The sequence below is a fragment of the Vicugna pacos genome, chromosome 12, assembly GCF_048564905.1.
Source record: "Vicugna pacos chromosome 12, VicPac4, whole genome shotgun sequence".
Classification (NCBI taxonomy): Eukaryota; Metazoa; Chordata; class Mammalia; order Artiodactyla; family Camelidae; genus Vicugna; species Vicugna pacos.
In genome coordinates, this window is record NC_132998.1 from 24,617,414 (window position 1) to 24,637,262 (window position 19,849).

Consider the following 19,849-nt stretch of genomic DNA (forward strand, 5'->3'; position numbering starts at 1 on the left):
GGAGCTTATCACATAGGTTTAATTTACAAATTACCTCACAGAAAGTGGTTATTTAAAATTTAGATGTTTCTGTCTATTAACTTAGGATCACATTTCAACATCAATGTGTAAATGAAATATGTTATTAACTTTGAAATTTCAGTTTTTTGGAGATACAGATGTATCTTCCTCCTGAAATAAAAAAAAACTATGAAAATATTGCTTTGATGATATTATTTTTTAAGTGCACATGCTAAAACTCAATTGGTGATTTCTAAGTTTCATAATCTATTACATAAAAATACGCAGCATTCTCAGAACCACACACACACACATACATACACACACAACTAAGCTCAAAATTATAACTAATTGTACTGGGAAAATAGTTTAAAATTAGATTCTCTTCTTTCATTATCAAGTAGCATACCAAAGATTAAGGCCTGAAAAGCATTCAGGCAGGTAAACATACTTTACTGTAACATTTCTCAAGGAAGACATACTTATTTACCTACTTGTCTATAATCCTTCCAACTTCATTTCACACTATAATTGTATTCATTTGTTCATAGAACATTTTTTTTCTGCACCAGCACTAAAGTGTTTTTTAACAATCCATTTACAACTCTTTAATATCTGCATGATCATTCACCTTTGAGTAAAATAACCCTTATATGAACTCCTCCGTGCTCACAGTTCTGCTCCTTCCCTCTACTGACGGCCTCTCAATCTCTACCTCTAGCAGACTTCTCTCTCCAGAACCTCTGACCTACCCATCTCACTGCTGAGTAGACATCACTCCCAATTTGATGCTACCTTGCTTAAGGCATCTTTATTTAGAAGGATTAGAAACCACTTGAGCTACTTGAGAAAAAAAAAAAAAGGTAATTTATTCTAAGGTTTTGCTCAGAAAATTCAAGCCAGGAAGTTCAGCCATAGTTCAAGAGATCTCTTCTCTCTCCCTCTCTCACTGTAGGCTACATGATTTCTCATCTTTCTAGACACATTTGCTTCATTCTTTCTCTTCTTGCATATTTGTCTATTTCTCCTCCATAGGATAAAAGATGGTCACCTTGCAGCTCTGGAGTTTTTACTTGTCCTGTGGTTCCAGTCAGAGACAGAGACTCAGCTGTCTCTGTATCATAAATCAGAATTACCAATGGAATTAACCGACCCATCTGGATTGCCTGTTGCCAGCCTAGCAGAACCCACATGCCTTCTCAGCTCTCTCCTCTCTGATGCAATGAAGCCAGAAACCACATTTCCCAGAATCCTTTTCTCTACAGATTCCTTAGGTAGAGTGGGCCAGTTACGGCACCTGTGAAGGTAGGAGAGAGGAGAGGCCATTATTCTCCTGAGAGACACACCTGGGCAGATACGAGGCTCAAAGCAGCTTCTGAGCAAGCTTCCTGAGAATGTCCCCCGTAAGTTCTGCAGACTGAGATGGTCCATAGAAGGCTTCTAGAGGTTCTCGAGCTTCACAGATGCTTCAGGGCCAATCTTAAAAACCACACAGCTCAGTGCTGTAGGCTGATGACTTTCGGGGCAGCTTGCCTGACCAAAGCTCCCAACAGTGACTCAGTCAGACTAATTCCTGTGATTAAAACCTTGCTACATGAAATACTTACAGCAATTTATATTCCAAACCCTGACTCTTACACCTGTGAAAACCAAAACATAGCTGCCAGTTGCAGGGTGGTTCTCAAAGGGGACAATTGTGAGTGGGGAATATACACCCAAAGGAGTTCATAACCATTCGTTGTCTGACAGTCATCCCATAGTCTATGCACCCTAAGCTTCCTCCTTTTGTGTTCTCTGTGTGTGGTGGTGGCCACCCCACTTAGAAATCTTCTAAAAAAGAAGAAACCTCCTATATCTAATCAGTCTTCTCAGTCTTCCAGTTTTATCTCTAATCTAATATTATTAGCCTCTCCCCAATCCTTTGGAAATAGCCTTGTTGTCTTTCCTAAACCCCAACGGCTGCCTGAACAGCTCCTGGTCTCTGCTTGTAGTCCTTTCAACCCCTTTCCAAACAGATTCTTTTCTCAGAAGTGACTATGATTACATCAGGTAACTTTCCTCAGACAAGGACTATTCTTCATTACGAGTTCTTTAATGTGACACAGGGGACCCTCCCTGGGCTTCTGAGCACCTGTCCCTCATCTCGGCATTCTTTGACTCACATTTTAAGCTCTAGCCTTACCAACCTGATTTTAGTTTCCAGCTTAGGCTGAACCCTTGTCACCTGGTAACTCCATTTTCCAGACACAGCTTGAACATCACCTCCTCCAGGAAGTTTTCATGGACTTACTCAGGTTGAATACAATTCTCTTCTTTTGTACTCTCAATATATTGTCTATCTACATAGTAATATGTATCATATCATAATTTTGTTTATATGTGTTTTCTCCACTAAGCTAGAAGATTCTTCAAGACAAGGAAGGGCTTATTTGGTAAATATTTCATTCTTCATCCTTTCTCTTTACCACAGTACTAAATTCCTATGGCTGCCATGACAAATTAGCACAAACTACGTGGTTTAAAACAACATAAACTTATTCTCTCAATAGTTCTTGAGACTAAAAGTCCAAAAACAAGTGTCAGCAGGGACATACTTTCTCAGAAGACTCTCGGGAAGAATCCTGCCTTGCTCTCTTCTGCCTTCTCGTGGTTACCAGCAAACTTGGTGTCCTTTGTCTTTATAGTAACATAACTCCAATCTCTGCCTTCACCTCCATACAGCTGACTTCACTCTGTGTGTATCTGTGTCAAAATCTCCTTCCTCTTATATGGACGAAGGCATACCCTAATCCAGTATGACCTCATCTTAACTTGATTATATCTCAAATGATTCTATTTCCAAACGATGTCATATTCACAGATTCCAGGACATGAATTTTGGAGGGACTCTATAATCAACCCAGTACAACCACTTTTCATACACATGTAGCTGGTTTCCCCACCAATTACATTTTATCAAGTAGTGAGGACACTGCCTTTCCTCAAACAAGGAATTACAATAACAAACACTGTCAAATTATTTAATGAAGTTTACTATATACCAGTTGCATATATTAACTCAATCTTCTGCTAATTTTATGAAGTGAATACTACTTTTAATCCAATTTTGCAGGTAATCAGTCACAGAGAGTCAATATAGGACAAATATGGCCATTATGCAGAGAGAAAAAATATAAAGAGAATTGCAGACCCTTTGGATTTTGGTAACTTCAAAAGGAAAAATGGTCATAGCCTTGGAATGGATCCCAGGGCTGAAGAGGGTCCTTGAGTACAAGAGGGGACAGGTGCTGGAACCAATTCTGAGCAAGTGCTCCTGGAACCAGGACACACCTGAGAGGTGGCAACATGTGGGGACAGAAAGAACTAAGGATTAAGAGCAGCAAAACTGAAGCCTAAGTTGCAGTGCCATGGGCAATTCATCACAGGGAGACTGACATCACCTGCTTGGAGTGCTTCTGTGGCCAACACAAGGATCTTGGCCAGCTTCACCCATCATACAGTGTAGGGTCACTCTTTTAGCAATGACACCAAGTGGCAGTAGAGGAAATGGCCACCCACAACCACTTCACTGTGTAACCACATTTTTTAATTTGTAAGTCCTCAGGACTTTGGTTAAGAGGAAGTTTGAAGAACCTGTTAAGGAAATGCTGGATTTCTTGCTGTCAGTTGAGTTAATTTTAGAGTAGTTCATTCTAACACTCAATAAATAACATCCCTCTTTTCTTCCTGGTTCTGTGCCAGTTGAAAAAAATAAGACCAAAAATGGAACCATGGAAAAACAAAATATCATTCTTTTGCTGACTGAGCTGACATTCATAAATATGGCTCAAATCTGTGGGCAAGTGGGAATTTTAAAACTGAAGCTCACAATGAGAGACTCACCCAGCCAGCAGTGCTAGACAGGATGGACACGCACACCAAGCCCAGAAATCCAACAGAACCTACGCTCCCCATAGGAGGTCACTCCCAGGGTGAAAAGAGAGAAGAGGAAGGGACTAGAATACGTGTGTCCATTTGTCCTCCATAACACAGCAGCCAGATAAGGCCCTGCACCACCCCGGGGCAGAGTGAGCAGGAGGGCGGAGAGAGCATGGTGCTCCCCCAACAAGAGTGGAGAGAAAAGTGCCACAGCAACAATGGGAGCAAAAATAAAGAAGTAGAAAAGACCCAGCATCTGCACAGCAAGTTCACAGGGCATTTCATGCCGGCTACACATAAGGGTAACTCTGTGAAACCACTTTCAGGGAGCCTTCTGGAAGCGCTTGGAGCACTGGGTTCCTACAAGGGTTGCATTTAACAGAGCATTCCTACTTAAACACACCTACTTTTTCTTTTCCTTTCTGATTCAGTTTGATGTATGTTTTTCACTGAGTATACCCTAAGTTGGGAGGCAATTGGTGTAGCAACTGAGAACCTATACTTTAGAGCCAGAGACGCAGTGGGGTACCACACTACTCACCGACTGTGACTTTGGGCAAGTTACTGAGCCTCTCCAGACCCTACTATCCTCAATTTAAAAAATAACGATGACAGTATGTATCTCTTGGAAACTGTGAAGGACAAACACGTTGGTGTTTAGAAAGCATTTAGAGCCCTGGTGGGCAGTAAGCTAGGGTGTGGTGGTGGTTGCTGCTGCTGCTGCTGCTGCTGATTGGCAGCTGCCAGCTTGATAGCTTTAGTTTCTAATGCAAGTTCTACAAAACGATCAATATGACCCCTGTAACTTGAGGAACTGCCTTCAGGAACAGAGCTCAGAGTAGGCAACAGAGAGTTGAATTTATCCATAAATTGAGGTTTTTGTCAGGAGAATATGAAGAAGAAAGAGAGAGCAATTGACAGACTGTGAAATTTAGGCTGGATGTTACAGGGTGGGGAGACACAAAAGAGTTGAGGGGCAATGAAAAGATGTAAGCATTTATGGAGTTTCAGCCTTGTTGGGGTTGAATGATTGCTGGATTGGGTCCCAGACAGGACGGACTGGGAAGTCATAGAGTAGGGTCCATGAAATTGAGATGATAGGGGGAATGCGGGCTGCTGTTATTATAATGCAAGTTATGGGATCTCTCCATGGAAGCAGCTGGCTTAGGAGGATAAAAGGCAAGATCTTGGTGGCAGGGAGATCCTGGAATTAAGAGACCAGCATGTTGGAAGCGCCATCTATATAGATACTGAAGTTTGTGTTAGGAGTGGTACTGGAGACAATGACAGTGAAACTGTGGGTAGAATTTTTCTAGAATGACAAGGAATGACTGAAGAGTCAGTACATTGGTGACCACCCATGGGAGGACTAGTGGGTGACATAGTCTGATACAATATTTAAAACAGGAAGGCCCTTTGTGCTCTCTCTCCCCTTTGGAGATGGCCCGCACTCTGTCTGTGGAGTGTGTACCTACTTTTACTTTAAGCTGAGCACCCAGTTCCCACACCTCTTTCCTTGCCTTTCTCTTGCCTTATACTCCATGCAGTATGTATCTCCCTAAATAAATCTACCTTAACTCAAAAAAAAAACAAAAAACAAAAAACAAACAAACAAACAAAAAAAATATTTAAAACAGGAAAAAGCTAATGAGTTTTAGGAAGAAGGAGAATGGTATGGATGTTTGTGATAAAACACAAAAGTGCACTTTTAACTCCCTCCATCTCCAGGCCTGGGGGTCTAAGAGGAAAGGGAGGAAAAATAGCCACATCTTGAGAGAGCTGCAAGGAAGCCAGACCCCCGGGGAAGAGTCAGGTCAATTACAGCAAAAAGGCGAAGTTCAGGAAGAATGTCAAAGACATAAAGGGTTTTGCTGGTGACTGACAATGAGTTCAGAGGACACAGTGGAAGGGTTCCAAAGGTTGGAGCTGGAATCAGAGAAGAGGAAGTGCAGAGCCATTGTTAAGATGACAGGTAACCTGGGAATCTGGGCTTCTTGTAGCATCTGTCTTAAAGAGGGATAAAGAGAACCAGGGGTTTATCCCTGGTGGTCTCGGAGTCCAGAGTGATGGGGAGGCCATGAATGTGGAAGATCCTACCAAGAACAGAGATGGGTCACTCCTCTTTCCACTCCTGCCAATGGTCCGAGGGAGCAGTAGTCTTATTTCCCAGAAGGACGGGAGCTCCAGGCTCCTTCTGGATCACCTGGAGAAAACATGTCTCTTTTAAATACCTATAGATGGAGCCATAGGAGGAAGGTCTGAAAAAGAGAAACCCTATAAGGACAGACACAGGGAGGAGTGAGTATGACACATGCTTGCAGGAGAGCTAGAGCTCAGAGGGAGCTTTGTAGTCTCTGAACTGAATGTCTTCATTCCAGAGAGCAGGAAACTGGAGTGCAGAGAAGTAGAATGAATCCATGATAAGTAGGGACCTATGTAATATATCTTGGAAAGCTGGCCTCAAAAATCATTATCCAAAAAGAAAATGATGAACCACTTAAAAAACTGATTTCTTACTTGGGAAATTGTCTAGTGGGAAACAGGCAAAACTTGTTTTAAAATGTTTATTATAATCTACCTAAAATTTCTGTTGGCAGCATTGTTATTGGGAGCTGCCACAGTGACGCAATAGTAAGTCCTCATTACACAATAGAAGTAATTGATTTTTCTTATACATTTGAATGTTAATCACCAGTTACAATCTCTGAAGTAAAATGTCTTGTTACATGATGCATTTAAAACAATGCATTTAAAACAATAAATTATAAGACTTACCATTATAATACTGTTGCAGAATATTCTTTGAAAAACTATTGATAAATTAAAGATTTATCAATCCAAGTGGATTATATGCCTAAAAGCTTTCTTTCTTTGAGGGAGGAAAAAAATACCATCCTAAGATTTTTAGAAATTATACTTTACAGGGTAGAAATAGCCAGCAGAAAACTTGTATTATGATAAAACATATTTGTTTCAGTGGTGTTTGTGAAATTTGATAAATTATTTGACAAATCTGTATTTTCTTGAAGGCTAACTAAAAGCTATTATTTCCTAGGACTTGGCTATTTTGATGACATTAACTCTCTCATATAGGCCATCAGATTTCTATATTGATACTTTGAGGCCCCAAGTGTTTCTGTCATAACTTAGAGTTGCTTTTGCAACTTTTAGAAAGCACAATTGATTCTATACCCAGGGATTTTTTGAGTTATTTATACACACACATACATACACACACATATGTATATATGTATGTATTTACATAATGTGTATGTTTTTATATAACTTATAACCAGAGTTCTCTTACCAAAAAAAAATCAATCTTTACTTAAAATACGATAAGCAATTGGATTATATAAATTTTGCCACAGTTCACTCTTATCCATTGATTTGGAAACCACATTCAAGGTAATCCTCTCTACCAAGAATTGGCCCACTGATGCAGCAGCAAGGTGCCATTAACTATCATTTCCACCGACAGCTGAGGTTGTGGTTTTGCATTCAGCATTTTCCTTATGTGGAGTAGAGAACAAAAAATTTTACTAATGTAGTAATGTGACTAATCAACCGAACCTGTGGTTACTACTACCATGAAAAGTCTTCTTTCTCAGTAGGAAAGTGTCACTGGTCATTCCCAAGATGTTACACCTAAAGAGAAGAAAAGTGAATAATGTTGGCTCTTACATTTTTGTCTAGGAAATAAAACTTAGTTCTTCACTTGTGGTTGAAGGCAAGTAACTGTGGTGACACACACTTTTTTTTATTAAGAGATGAGTTAAGCAGGAAGCAGCAACTTGAGATGTATCACTAGTGAATTTTACACTTATACTATTCACTTTGTTTTAAATACAAATAGTAAACATAAAAGTCCGTGTCTATACATTTATTAAATTTTTTCATTCAAAACAGCACATACCCTATTAATGTTTTGTTTTCTTAAATGTTTTTCTTTTTTCTTTGGAAAGAAACCCAATAGATATTTTTCGTCGCCAATGGTTCACTGATTCTTCAGTTTTCCTACTCAGAGCTAACATCTTTGTTTCTAGAACCAGGCTTTGTTCTAGGGCTACAATAGGAGAACCCAGTAACAGTAAGTTGGATGGGCTTCAAATTAGGAGTCCCACAACACATGGTTCCTAGGCAGAAATGATAGCTCTAAGCATTGGGAACCTCATTGAATCCACCATTCTCTGCATCTCTGCTACCTCCTTCCTGGTCTAAGTTGCCACCATCCCTCACATGCACCACTACGAGTGCCCTTCAATTGTTTCCCAAGCCCCTACTCCTACAATGAGGCTGAGAATCAATGACTAAGTCCACTGTCCACTATGGTTTATCAAAACTCACGCCATACAGTTTGTTAAATATTTTTATTACCATCCCTGCCCATGACTTTGGGGGGTGGGGCACACAATAGCCAGAGAGCTCTTTACAGTACAAATCATGCCTTGCCACTCCCCTGATTATAGTGATTTTATCTGGCTAACAACACCTGAAACCACCGATCTATCTTAACATCAAGAAAAGAGAAACAACCAGGCATTACGCACTCTCTGAAGTGATGCAATAGGCAGTTCGCAGCACCACTGTGAAGAGTTCTCGCCAAAAAATTACAACTGAATCAGATCATGCCTCTACATCTATTAACCAGTTTACAGGAAATTCTGGGGATGAGAGAGACATGTTAAATGTTACCATTGGGATACCAGCAGCAAAATGCAAAGCTGGAAAATTTTATAGGACAAGTAATCTGGTTTCTTCAACAAATAAATGTTAAGATTGAGAGAGAGTAAAAGTTTGGGTACTTTTAGAAATCTAAGAACTACATCTGTCCATTTGTTTTGTATTCTGGTTCAAATAAACCAACTCTAAAAAGACATTTGTGAGATGTTCAATTTTGATATTAATAAATTATTGTCAATTTTTTATGTCATGATGATATTCCAGTTGTTTTTTTCTGAGTCCTTATTTCTTAGACATGCTGAAGCATTTGTGTATCAAACTATGCTATATGGAACTTCTTTTAAAATAATCTGGGGTGGACAAGTAGGAGGTACAGGTGAACCAAAATTGCCAGATGTTGAGAATTTTTTAAGCTGAACGCTGAGTGTATTTAGGGTTTGTTTTGTTTAATTTTGTTTTTAAACAATCGCCTCTCTACTTTTTTGTAAGTTTCAAGATTTTATAATAAAGAGTTGAAATTATTAGAAAACACTTCCAAGATGTCTTTTTACTCATGGAATAAAACTCAAGCTCCTTGCCCTGTCCTCCTAGTCCTACAGGGTCTAGTTCCTGCATGCTGCTTCTTTCACCCCGTCTTATCCCATTCTCACTGCTTAGTACACTCCGGCCACCCCGACCCCTTTTGTTTCTTAAATACTCCGAGGTCTCTGCACTTGCTGTTTCCTCTGCCTCAAAAGCTTTCTCCAGCAACTCACATAGCTGTCTCAACTTTGATCTTTCAAGTCTCAGCTTAAATATCAATGTCATCTCATCTCAGAAACCTGCCCTGAGCACCTAAGCTAAAGTAACCTGCATATCCACCCACCATCCCCAGCTAATTTTTTTTAATCTTATTACACCCTGGTAATTTCCTTCATAGCACTCATCACATTCTGAAATTAGATTCTGCTGTTGTTGCTGTTGTCATTGTTGTTGTGTAGGTGTGTGTTTTCTGCTTCCCCATTAGATTGTAAGCACCTTAAAGGCAGAGATACTGTCTCTTTTCATGGCTATTCCCCAGTATTAGAACGGGATGTAGCTTGCGATGAGCACTCAATAAATATATATTGAATAAATAAATGGTGTAGTGAAAAATGAACAAACAACCAGGAATAAGAGCCAATATTAGAGACCTTGAGTTAGCTAATCAGCTGAGTCCTGCTTCAAACTAAAACACCCAGTCAGAAGTGGAGCATAAACCAGATTCCCCGGATTGAAATGAGGCAGGAGCATAGCCTCAGTAATAATTGTCATCTAGTGAAATCCAGAATTTCCAGAGTGTTGGGGCCATCAAATGGTGATTTGAGCACTAGATGGTATCTAAATACATTAACTACTATACTAGCCCCTTCACTGCACCGATTCAAAAGGTGCTGCAGGAGGCAGAGCACCGCGGAACTCACATCACTTCTCTCTCCCCAGTCCTTGCTCTTCTTAGAGGTGCGTGAAATTGTGGGTCTCTAAGAGATCAAGATTTATAGACACCCGAACCCCTCAAAGTAAACTGGTACATCAGGATAGGAAGCAGCAACAGAAAGTACAAACACGTACTATTCATATAATTATTTTTAAAAAAAAGAAAATATCAACACATTCACATGACAATAATTCCTGTTCTTTTTATCCTTACAAATACTACTGGGTGAGATTTAGGGGAAGGTGAACCACAACAAAAGCTTTTTACTGATTTATTCCCAGAAGACTGGTCTCAGTTCCAAAACTGAGGATGTCTTCTCACCTGGGACCCGAATTCCTGACTTGAGGGTGATGAAGAATGGCCGTCTTGGTAAATTATTAATAATTCCCTGGCTTCTTGTTCTAAGAATGTCTTTCCCAAGATCACAAGCTGGTTGGGCAACCCTGGCACACTTATATCAGACAGGACAATCTTAGCAGGGTTGACAGATGGTGCTGGCACAATAAATCAAAGTTAAAACTCTCACCTGAGTCACCAAAGGGTTACACAACATGGGCCAGTCCCATCAGATAGTATCAAAGTGAGTGGATATAAACTCTAGCAGCTCAGTGAGGCCCTTGAAGTAGATTAGATTATTTTGGCAATTCCTCACTTTATCGTTTTACTGAAATAATCCATTCATGCCTCTTTGCCAGAGAATGACTACTAGTTCAGACAGTTTCTTTTCCTGCCCCAGTGATCTTGGGATTGGCCATCTAACTGAACTTGGCCAACGGAATATTAACAGACATTATACAAATGAAGACTCGAAAGTACACTGCGTGATTTGGCTTGGCCTCTTGCACCTCCGCCACCTGCCATGAGAAAGACGTGCCCTAGCTGCAGAATGAAAGGTGTTCAGAGTGTACCTGAAACTAGACCAACAGCCTGAAGCCTGTAGAACAACCCCCGCTGACCCAGAGACCCAAGAACCAGGCACTGTTTTAAGACACTGAGATTTGGGGGTTTTCACAGACCACATTAATCCTCATACGGAACTTCAAAGATCAAAGCTCAGTAAAATGATTCCTTTCACCCTCTTCTTCGATGAACTTGTCTTTGTTTTCTCAATTGAGGAAGCTTTCAGTCACATCAGCAGCCCATGGTGTGAGGACCCAGGGCTCTGCCACTGAAAATTCCCAGATAAGTCACAGTGATGTAGGCTGTAAAACTCAGTCCAAAGAGACCCTCTCCTTTTCCTTTGAAAGTTACTACTATTTTCACATGAGAAAAGGCTCTGGAAAATTAACCTACACCATCCCTGATTCACCTGATCAAGAAGTTTCTGGTGGCCTCAAAACAAGTGTCCACTGATATTCCAGTAACTTCAAAGCAATGTTGCACTAAAGATTTTTTTTTCAAACGATATAGTAAGCTGATGCTTGTTATCCGTATCAGATTTGATTGCTACTCAAAATGCAAGCCCCTCATTCCGTCTGTGTTCCCCACTACCCTCCTCCAACACACTGCTCCTGCAGCCCTTGCAGATGGAGGCAAGTCATTGATACCTACTCCTAATTCACAGATCACTTCTCAGAAGCAGCTTCCAAGCCATTACTTCTTATTGTAGATTACGTCACTGGCCCTAATTCTTCACCCTACCTTTCATCAACACCCTTTGTCATGGGACTTAACAGTTCCACTAAAGGGACAGAAATATGTCCCTGCCACTTATCTTTGAATTTGACTTGTGTTGGTCAAATAGGGAGGACCTGCCAATTTGTTAGTTCTGAGCCTAGACGTTAAGAGCTTAGACCTTAAGAGACCTTACATTTTTACACCCAACCGTTTAAATCTTCAGAGAGCCAAGCCAAGATCAGCAATACCATCTAGATAAGTCAAACCTTGGCAAATGGACCCCCAAAAGGCATGCAGACAAGGAGCCAAAAGAGTTCTCATGTACGATGCTGAGATTTGGTAGATGTTAGTTACATGGAATTTTGGTGACCATAAAAACTGATAGACATCCCTACCTGCTATTTTTCAAAAAGAAAATTCTCGTATCATTTATCTACACCATTTTCTATACCAATGTATTGATGAGATCTATGTATTAACGATATTAAACTTTGTCATGATTTTTAAGTCTTTTTCCAACATTTTTTTCTTTTTAATTTGCTAAAAGTTACTTTTCAAGTATAACTTTTTAACTTGATATAAAAAGACCCATTGGTCTATTCTTTATGGTGTTGACTATTATTTTTGTATTTAAAAAATTGGTCATCAATGTAAGATCAGTTAACTACCTCTCTTGACTGGAGCATATTTATTTATATATTCAATTCCTTCATACAAATCTGGGAAGTTTTTTACAGTTATGCTTTCGTGCATTGCTGCTGTTCCAATTAAGGGCAGAGAAGTTCTTCTTTGGGAGTATTTATTTCTTAGGTTTTGTATTTGAGGACACAGTGGTGGAATCCATGAGTCACATTCTTCCAACCAGAATATTAATAGAGCACAAGATTAGGTGCTGGAAATTTTGAATTAGGAGTCCTGAGAACAAATAAAAATATCTAGTTACTTGTGAAAATATGCATATTTCCCTTTTCGTTGTTTATGTTTCTATTTTGGCCTTTCTGGTAACACAGCTTCTTGAAGGACAAAGGGCTTGTCTCTTTTCCACCATCTCAGCAGCACCCTGGCTCCTGCAACCATCCAAGAAAAAAAAATTTCCAAAAAAGCTACTCCAGTAGAGGCCACCGACATCTTGGGAGGAGGAGAAATACTGATCACCAAGAGCATCTCTGAGGGAAGAAAATGCCTTTGTCAAGCCTGTGCTCAGATCATCAAGTCTAATCAAGACCAACTCCACAACCCCAGTAATGCCGGGTGAGGCAAACTGTATTCTTTCAGCCATTTTTTGGACCTTAACATCTTCTAAGTTTCAGGTGGTCAGATAGTGCCTACTCCAAAAGGACACCAAGAGGTGACAGAGGAGCCCCTGCTCCAGGAAATCCTCCCATATTTTGTATTCATTAATTAATCCCCAAAAAGCTGAGAATCTACCAAGTCCCAAACACTGTGCCCAGGCTAAGGATACAACCATGAGCGAAGTTCCAGCTGTCAAGGAGCTTATACTCTGGGGAGAGAGAGTACAAATAATAATCAAATGTACTGCTGAATATAATTCAGTCAAAATTTATATTGTTGTGGAAAACTGTGTTACAGCTCGGTATTACAGCAGCATAACCAGATCCCCCCGTCAGACTACCGTCGGGCGAGGAACATAACCTGATCTCCGTGTCCGGACTACCCTCAGACGGGGAGCCTGGAGGAGGTAATCAGTCTCCTCTTCTGTCCACTTGGACAGAACCTGATTATCCTAACCTACTTATGGACGCTTCCCGGGGTTCCTACCTTACTCGGCCGTGTTGCTTGGTGAATTAGTCCGTCCCTCCACTGAGTCCGGTTGGGGCACAGCTGCCGGGAGAACTGAATCACCTCCGCGAAGAAAGACCCGGAGCATTGTCGGGTGGCGCACCTCCTCGTTTGCTTTGGAGCTCCCGACCTCCAGGCGGTTGCTCCGCCTTCCCGGCAGCTCAAGGGGTTGGCGTGGTTGGAATCTCGCTGGGGCCTCCAGAAACGTTGCGGAAAAAGACATTACCACCCGGCCCTAAACTCAGTTGTGACAGCAACCTATACCTCGGCGACAAAATTCGAGAGTTGGAGAACTCAGGTTTATTATGCTAGCGGCCATTGGAGAACTCAGGTTTATTATGCTAGCGGCCCCAGAGCATGTAACACTTCAAACTCTTGACCCTGTCAACACGCTTACACAGGCCTTTTATAGGCTGCCAGTTTTACACTTTGCAACATCATATGCAAATAAAGTACAACAGAAGTTGACCAACCACAAACAAGCTTTGTAGAAATAGACCAATCAGGAGTGAGTGCCATGCAAATGAAGTACTACAAATGGACCAATCAGAAGTTAAGGAAGTGGACCAATCAGAAGAGAGAGTAATAACCAATCAGGAGTGAGAATAATAACCAATCAGAAATGAGCTCAGGGAACCAATAGAATTTTAGGTGTAAGTTAGCCGCGTTAGAGGCAAAAAGTGAGATAAAGCCTCTGGGCCAGAGAACCGGACGGTGCTAGGAGGAGAGCAGCGGACCTGCTTAGGGTCCTGCTGGTCTTACAGGGCTTCCCGCCTCAATATAGTATTTACAGAATGCCTTTTGTATGCTAGTAATACAATTCTAGGAAGGAAAGAAAACTGTTGCTTAAGAGCATATAACCGACAAATTGGATCAAACTGGGAGTAGCTGCAAAGGCTTAGTAGGGTACCTAAGAGCATGGACCCTGGAGCTGGAATGTCCAGATGCTAATATCGGCTGCTGGTCAGCTGCTACGTGACCTTGTCTAGTTCACTTGAACCACTTATAACAATAGTATTATTATTTAAATGATATAAGTTAATATTTATAAAGTGTTCAAAATAGTGCCCAGCCTATAATACATACCCCAGAAGGATTTTCTTTTAATGTTCAAAGAAGGAAAAAAACCATGTCCCACAGGGAGGGGACAGAATGTGTAGGCTCCCATGGCTGAGGCTCGCACACACCAAGAAAGCCGCTCTGGTGGTTTTCAAGCCGCCCTCCATTCTGCACGGTTAGGCATCCAGTCTGATCTGCTGAAGCCCAGGTTCTATGTTTGAACTCTGACCCTTGCAAATGTTCCCAACAAGAGGGAATTCAAAGACAAGGGCTCTAGATCTCAAAGAGGAAGGACAGTTAGTAGGTGGGTGTTGAGAGATGAGGTTGAAGTAGGACACAGGATACCCTGGAAGCCAGGGCCAGCATGAAGGTGGGGAGAGTAGGGTGACTAGGGTGGGAGATGCAAGGAGACCCTCCCTCTCAGGGTCAGGCAAGTACCATTTGCACAATGCTGAGACTGAGTGCCTCCTTCAAATGTGCACACCAGGTGCACCCTAGTGCACCTAGTGCCAGCCCTGCTGGAGGTCGTTTCATGGAAGTACCTTACTATGTTTGGGGCAATAAAAAACCACTGACGGGTTTTGAACAGTGACAAAAGTGGATGTCATGAGAGTATTTGCACTTTGAAAAGTTCTCCCTGACGATCCAGACACGGAAGATGCTAGCCAAGAGGAGCCAGTGTAGGCAGCAGATAGTGCTTATAAGAAGCATTGCCTGGCTGGGAATCCATATCATTCGCTGCTCCAGAGGACTCTGGAGTGCTACAAAGATGATGTGTGCTCTCTGGAAAAACTTGCCCGAATGTGCTTGAGTGACCCCACAACCAGCTCTCATAGCCCATTCAGACTTTAAAAGCTGTCTCCTTTGACTTGTGTAGCCCGGGGTCTACAGCTACTGGGGCCCCAGCAACTGAGCCAAAAATAGTCTTGGGCAGCTGGAGGGCCTTTAAAACCTGGTCCCAGAACCTGGACATTGATGGGACATCATCACTGTCAAAAAAAAAAAAAAAAAAGGGATGGGGAGCAATAATGTGGAAATAGGGACCAAAAAAGGAATCTCTATGAACAACTGAGAATCCCAACAGTTGTACCTAAGCCCGTGTTCCCATGTCTGTGTGGGTGGAAATCTAAACTGTAGAGTTAGGAGGATTCTGGTTGCAAGTAACCCAAAAATTTCTGTTCAAATTGGCCTAAAACAATGATTAATTATACCACCTGACTGAAACATTGGGCAGTTTGGGGGCATAGTTTAATTTATAATCCAGCCCTACTTCTTTGTGATTCTCTAAACATTGGTCTCTTTATATTGGCTTCAGTCTTAGGCTAAATTTCTTCATGTAAATAAGATGCCAACAGTACTAACTGGTGTTACAATCTTTCTCAGTCACATGAGCAAGAGAGAGTACTCCTTCCTTCAATTATTGATCAAAATTTGTGAGCCTCAAAATGAGCAGATTCCCTCTGATTAAATCTCCATGGTCAGGTTAATTCCATTGGTCCTGTTTTGACTGAACCATTCATTATGTCAAAGACATTGACCAACCTCTACCCTCATCTTTTCCCACACCCTCTTCTACCTTGCTTTATTTTTACTCTATAGGTCTCTTCATTCAACTTACCATACACTTGTGTTTGCTTATATGTTACCTATTTCTCATTAAAAGAATCTAAGTCCCATAAGAGTAGAGATTTTGTTTTGTTCCCTGTACCCAGAACTGTGCCTGATACAAATAACTATTTGTTGGTTGGATGGCTGGTTGGGTGGCTGGATGGATGGATAGGTGATTAGTAGTAATGTGAGTGGTGAATGGCTATTGAGGAAGCAGAAGACAGGCATAGACTTCTCTTACAGTAAAATTAGCTCTAAGTGGAAAAAAACCAATAAGGCTGTGGCTAGAGATTGAACCTGAGGCAAGATTTCTTTTTGTAAGAAGAGAGATTTCTACATATTTATATTCTGAGTAAAGAGATCCAAAGAGAGGAGAGTTTGAATTGTGAACGGCACACTCTTCTTAATGTAAAGTAACCAGGGAACAAATTGACTTCCATCTCTTATTTCAAGAAGCAAGGCAAAGCAGTTTTAATCCTTATCTTGTTTTCCTTGAGTGACATCTAGAGTTAGACCAGAAGTACTAAATTTGTTCTAGCTCTGCTTCATCTAAAGGTTATCATTTATGTGGGTCAGCATTTCCAAAACTATTTTCTGTGAAAGAATGACACAAGATGTCACTAAGTGATAAGGCTAGCACATTCTTGGATCAAACAACTTCTGGAAACAGATCAAATAAAGTTAAAGAGTTATTTTCATGCAGAACTTCTCCAAGCCTTTAATATTCCAACGTGTACAATAATTCCCCAGGTAGAAATATAGTTTGCATTATTTCCCCAAACTTGTTAAATTAAAAAACAGTTATTTGTAAGTTTAAGAAAAACTACTATGTTGAGGAAATGCTAATATCCCATGGAACAGAGAGAGAAATTCTGGTTTTAGTCACATATTTGCTTTTTTCTTAGGAGCAAGTTACATCCAAGTTAGTGTTTAATGCTTGCTGTCAGGTCCAAAGGATCTGAATTGTTATGGAGATCACATAATCTTGATTTGATGTCAACTTCAATTACCTGGTCCATTGTCCCTCTAAGCACTTTAGAAACTTTACAGAATTTGTTGCTCAATTTTCAATTCAGAAAATATATTCACAACATCTATTTTTTAAAATAGCTTGGTCAATCAAGAGAACATAGTTTTCCAGAGTTAAGAAATTGTTTCTGCCATTTATTAAAAGTCATCAGATAACTAAAATGAGAGAAAGTAAGAAACAAAAGGCCACTCAGAGAAGTGTAAAGTTGTGTAGGTTATGGTTTTAGTCTGTTTCATAATAATTATGTGATATTACTGAAAATATTTAACCTCCCCAAGCCTCAGTTTCTGTAGCCACAAAAACACAAAATCAATAATGCCTTTGCTATCTCTCAGTCATTGTCAGGATCCTTCAGGTCTGTGCAAAAATGCTACCTCATCGTGAGCCTTTTGCTGACCACACCCTTTAGAAAGTGAACCGTCCCCTGCCCTACCAGGTCGCTGATCCCCCTCCAGGCTTGATAGTTCTTCTTAACACTGGTCATCAACATACTTTCTATTTACTATTTTTATGGTAAGAATGTTTGACTTGAGATCTACCCTCAACAAATTTCTAGAGCACAGTGTAGTACAGTTAACCATAGGCACGTTGTTGTGCAGTAGATCTCCAGAATTTATTCATCTTTCATAACTGAAACTTTACACCCATGGAACAGCAACTCCCAATTCTGTGCCACCCCACCCACCCCACACCCAGACCCTGGCAAGCACCATTCTACTTTCTACTTCTATGAATTTGACTATTTTAGATATCTCATGTGAGTGGAATCATGCAGTTTTTGTCCTTCTGTGACTGGCTTATTTCATTTAGCATAATGTCCTCCAGATCATGTATGTAGTTGCATATGGCAGGATTTCCTTCTTTCTCATGGATGAATAATGTTCCATTGTATGTATATACTATATTACTATATTTTCTTTATTCATTTATCTGTCAGTAGACATTTACATTGTTTCCATATCTTGGCTATTATGACTAATGCTTCAGTGAACACAGGTATGCTACCTCTCTGAGATCCTGATATAAGTCCTTTTGTCAAAGACCTACTATATAGCACAGGGAACTATATTCAATATTGTGTAATAGGCTATAATAAAAAATAATCTGAAAAAAATAGATAATGTATGTATAACTGAATCACTTTGCTGTATACCTGAAACTAACACAACATTGTAAATCAACTATGCTTCAGCAACAACAACAACAACAAAAAATGTTTAAGTCCTTTTGGATATACACCCAGAAATGGGATTGCTACATCACATGATAGGTCTATTTTTAATTTTTTGAGGAGCTTCCATACTGTTTTCCACAGCAGTCACACCATTTTGCGTTCCACCAATATGGTACAAACCTTTCAATTTCTCCACATCCTCACCAGCACTTATTATCTTTTGTTTTTTTGGTAATAGCCATCCTAACAGGTACGAGGTGATATCTCATTGTGATTTTGAGTTCCATTTCCCGACGACTGGTGATGTTGAGGGTCTTTTCATGTACCTATTGGCCATTTGCATGCCTTCTTTGGAGAAATACCTATTCAACTTCTTTGCCCATTTTTAATCTAAATATTTGGGGGTTTTTTGCTACTGAGTTGTGTAAGTTCTTTATGTATTTTGGTAATTAACCTCTTATCAGATATGTGCCTTACAAATGTTTCCTCCCAGTCCATAGGTTGCCTTTATATTTACTTGTTTATTTATTGTTTGTACACCCCAGCTAAATAGTATTTTCATCTGATTAACCTTTAAAATAGAGCCTGGCACATAACAAGTAAAATAAATCAATTGTTGTTGGTTAAATAAAAAATTTTAAGAGATCAAGTACATAGAAACACTTGGAAAGTGATATGAGGCCAGATCAGCAGAACTGGAAGTGCAGTTGACCCTTGAAAAACATGGATTTGAACTGGGTTGGTCCATCTATAGGTGGATTTTTTTCAGTAGTAAATACTGCAGTGCTATGAGACCTATGATTGGTTGAATCTGCAGGTGTGAAACCGTGCCCACAGAGGAACTGCAGTACTGAAGGAACCACAAATACGCAGGCCAACTAAAATATAAGAGGTGGATTTTCCACTGTGCAGGAGATGTGGTGCTCTTAACCCACCCCACCACCCCCGTGGTTCAAGGGGCAACTGCAATATCCACGAAGTCAGGAACATACGAAATTTCAATATATATTTATAGCTAGTCGTTGATAACACTGGGAAATTAACTGATAGGGAATAGTCATTGCGAGCTACTATAGCCACAGAAGAATCTGGAGACCAGAGGGGAAGAAGAAAATACAGAATTGGGCTGGAAATGGAGAAATGAAGAAGGCATCCCAGATGGATGAAACAGCATATGCCAGATCATGAAAGCAGAATAAGCATGTCCTCTAGAGGGGGCTTTAAAAAAAATGGGCCAATCTGAGGGAAGAAGACATGTCAAGGACTAGGGAGAGATGGATTTGTAAACTCATTCGGTCACTTATTCAATAGATGCTTGTTGAGTACCTAAGACGTGCTGGACTTTGAGTTAGGAGGGTTGACAGTAGAGGGCCTGATGATGGACTCTTGCAACAGCAGGCTAACAATGTGGAAGATGCTTGTGCTGTACCCTGGGGTTACTTGTATTTTCAGGATTAGCATAATGATGTACTCAGTGCTCTGTAACCCATCACACTCTATGATA

General features: G+C 40.5%; 1 protein-coding gene across 2 annotated transcripts in view; it reads right to left on the reverse strand.

The window, feature by feature from the left end:
• Positions 1-13,825, reverse strand: part of IFNG (interferon gamma) — a 34,220-nt gene extending 20,395 nt beyond the window's left edge. The window contains exons 1-2 of one of the 2 annotated variants that reach the window (XM_072973040.1): positions 13,454-13,825; positions 7,508-7,566 (exon numbers count right to left, since the gene is read on the reverse strand). In XM_072973040.1, the coding sequence (XP_072829141.1) occupies positions 7,508-7,510 (3 nt within the window). In that variant the 5' untranslated portion in view covers positions 7,511-7,566; positions 13,454-13,825. Of the gene's footprint in view, positions 1-7,507; positions 7,567-7,834; positions 7,908-13,453 lie in introns of those variants that run through there. The other variant, XM_072973041.1, reaches the window with a different exon arrangement.
• Positions 13,826-19,849: the final 6,024 nt, after the last annotated feature.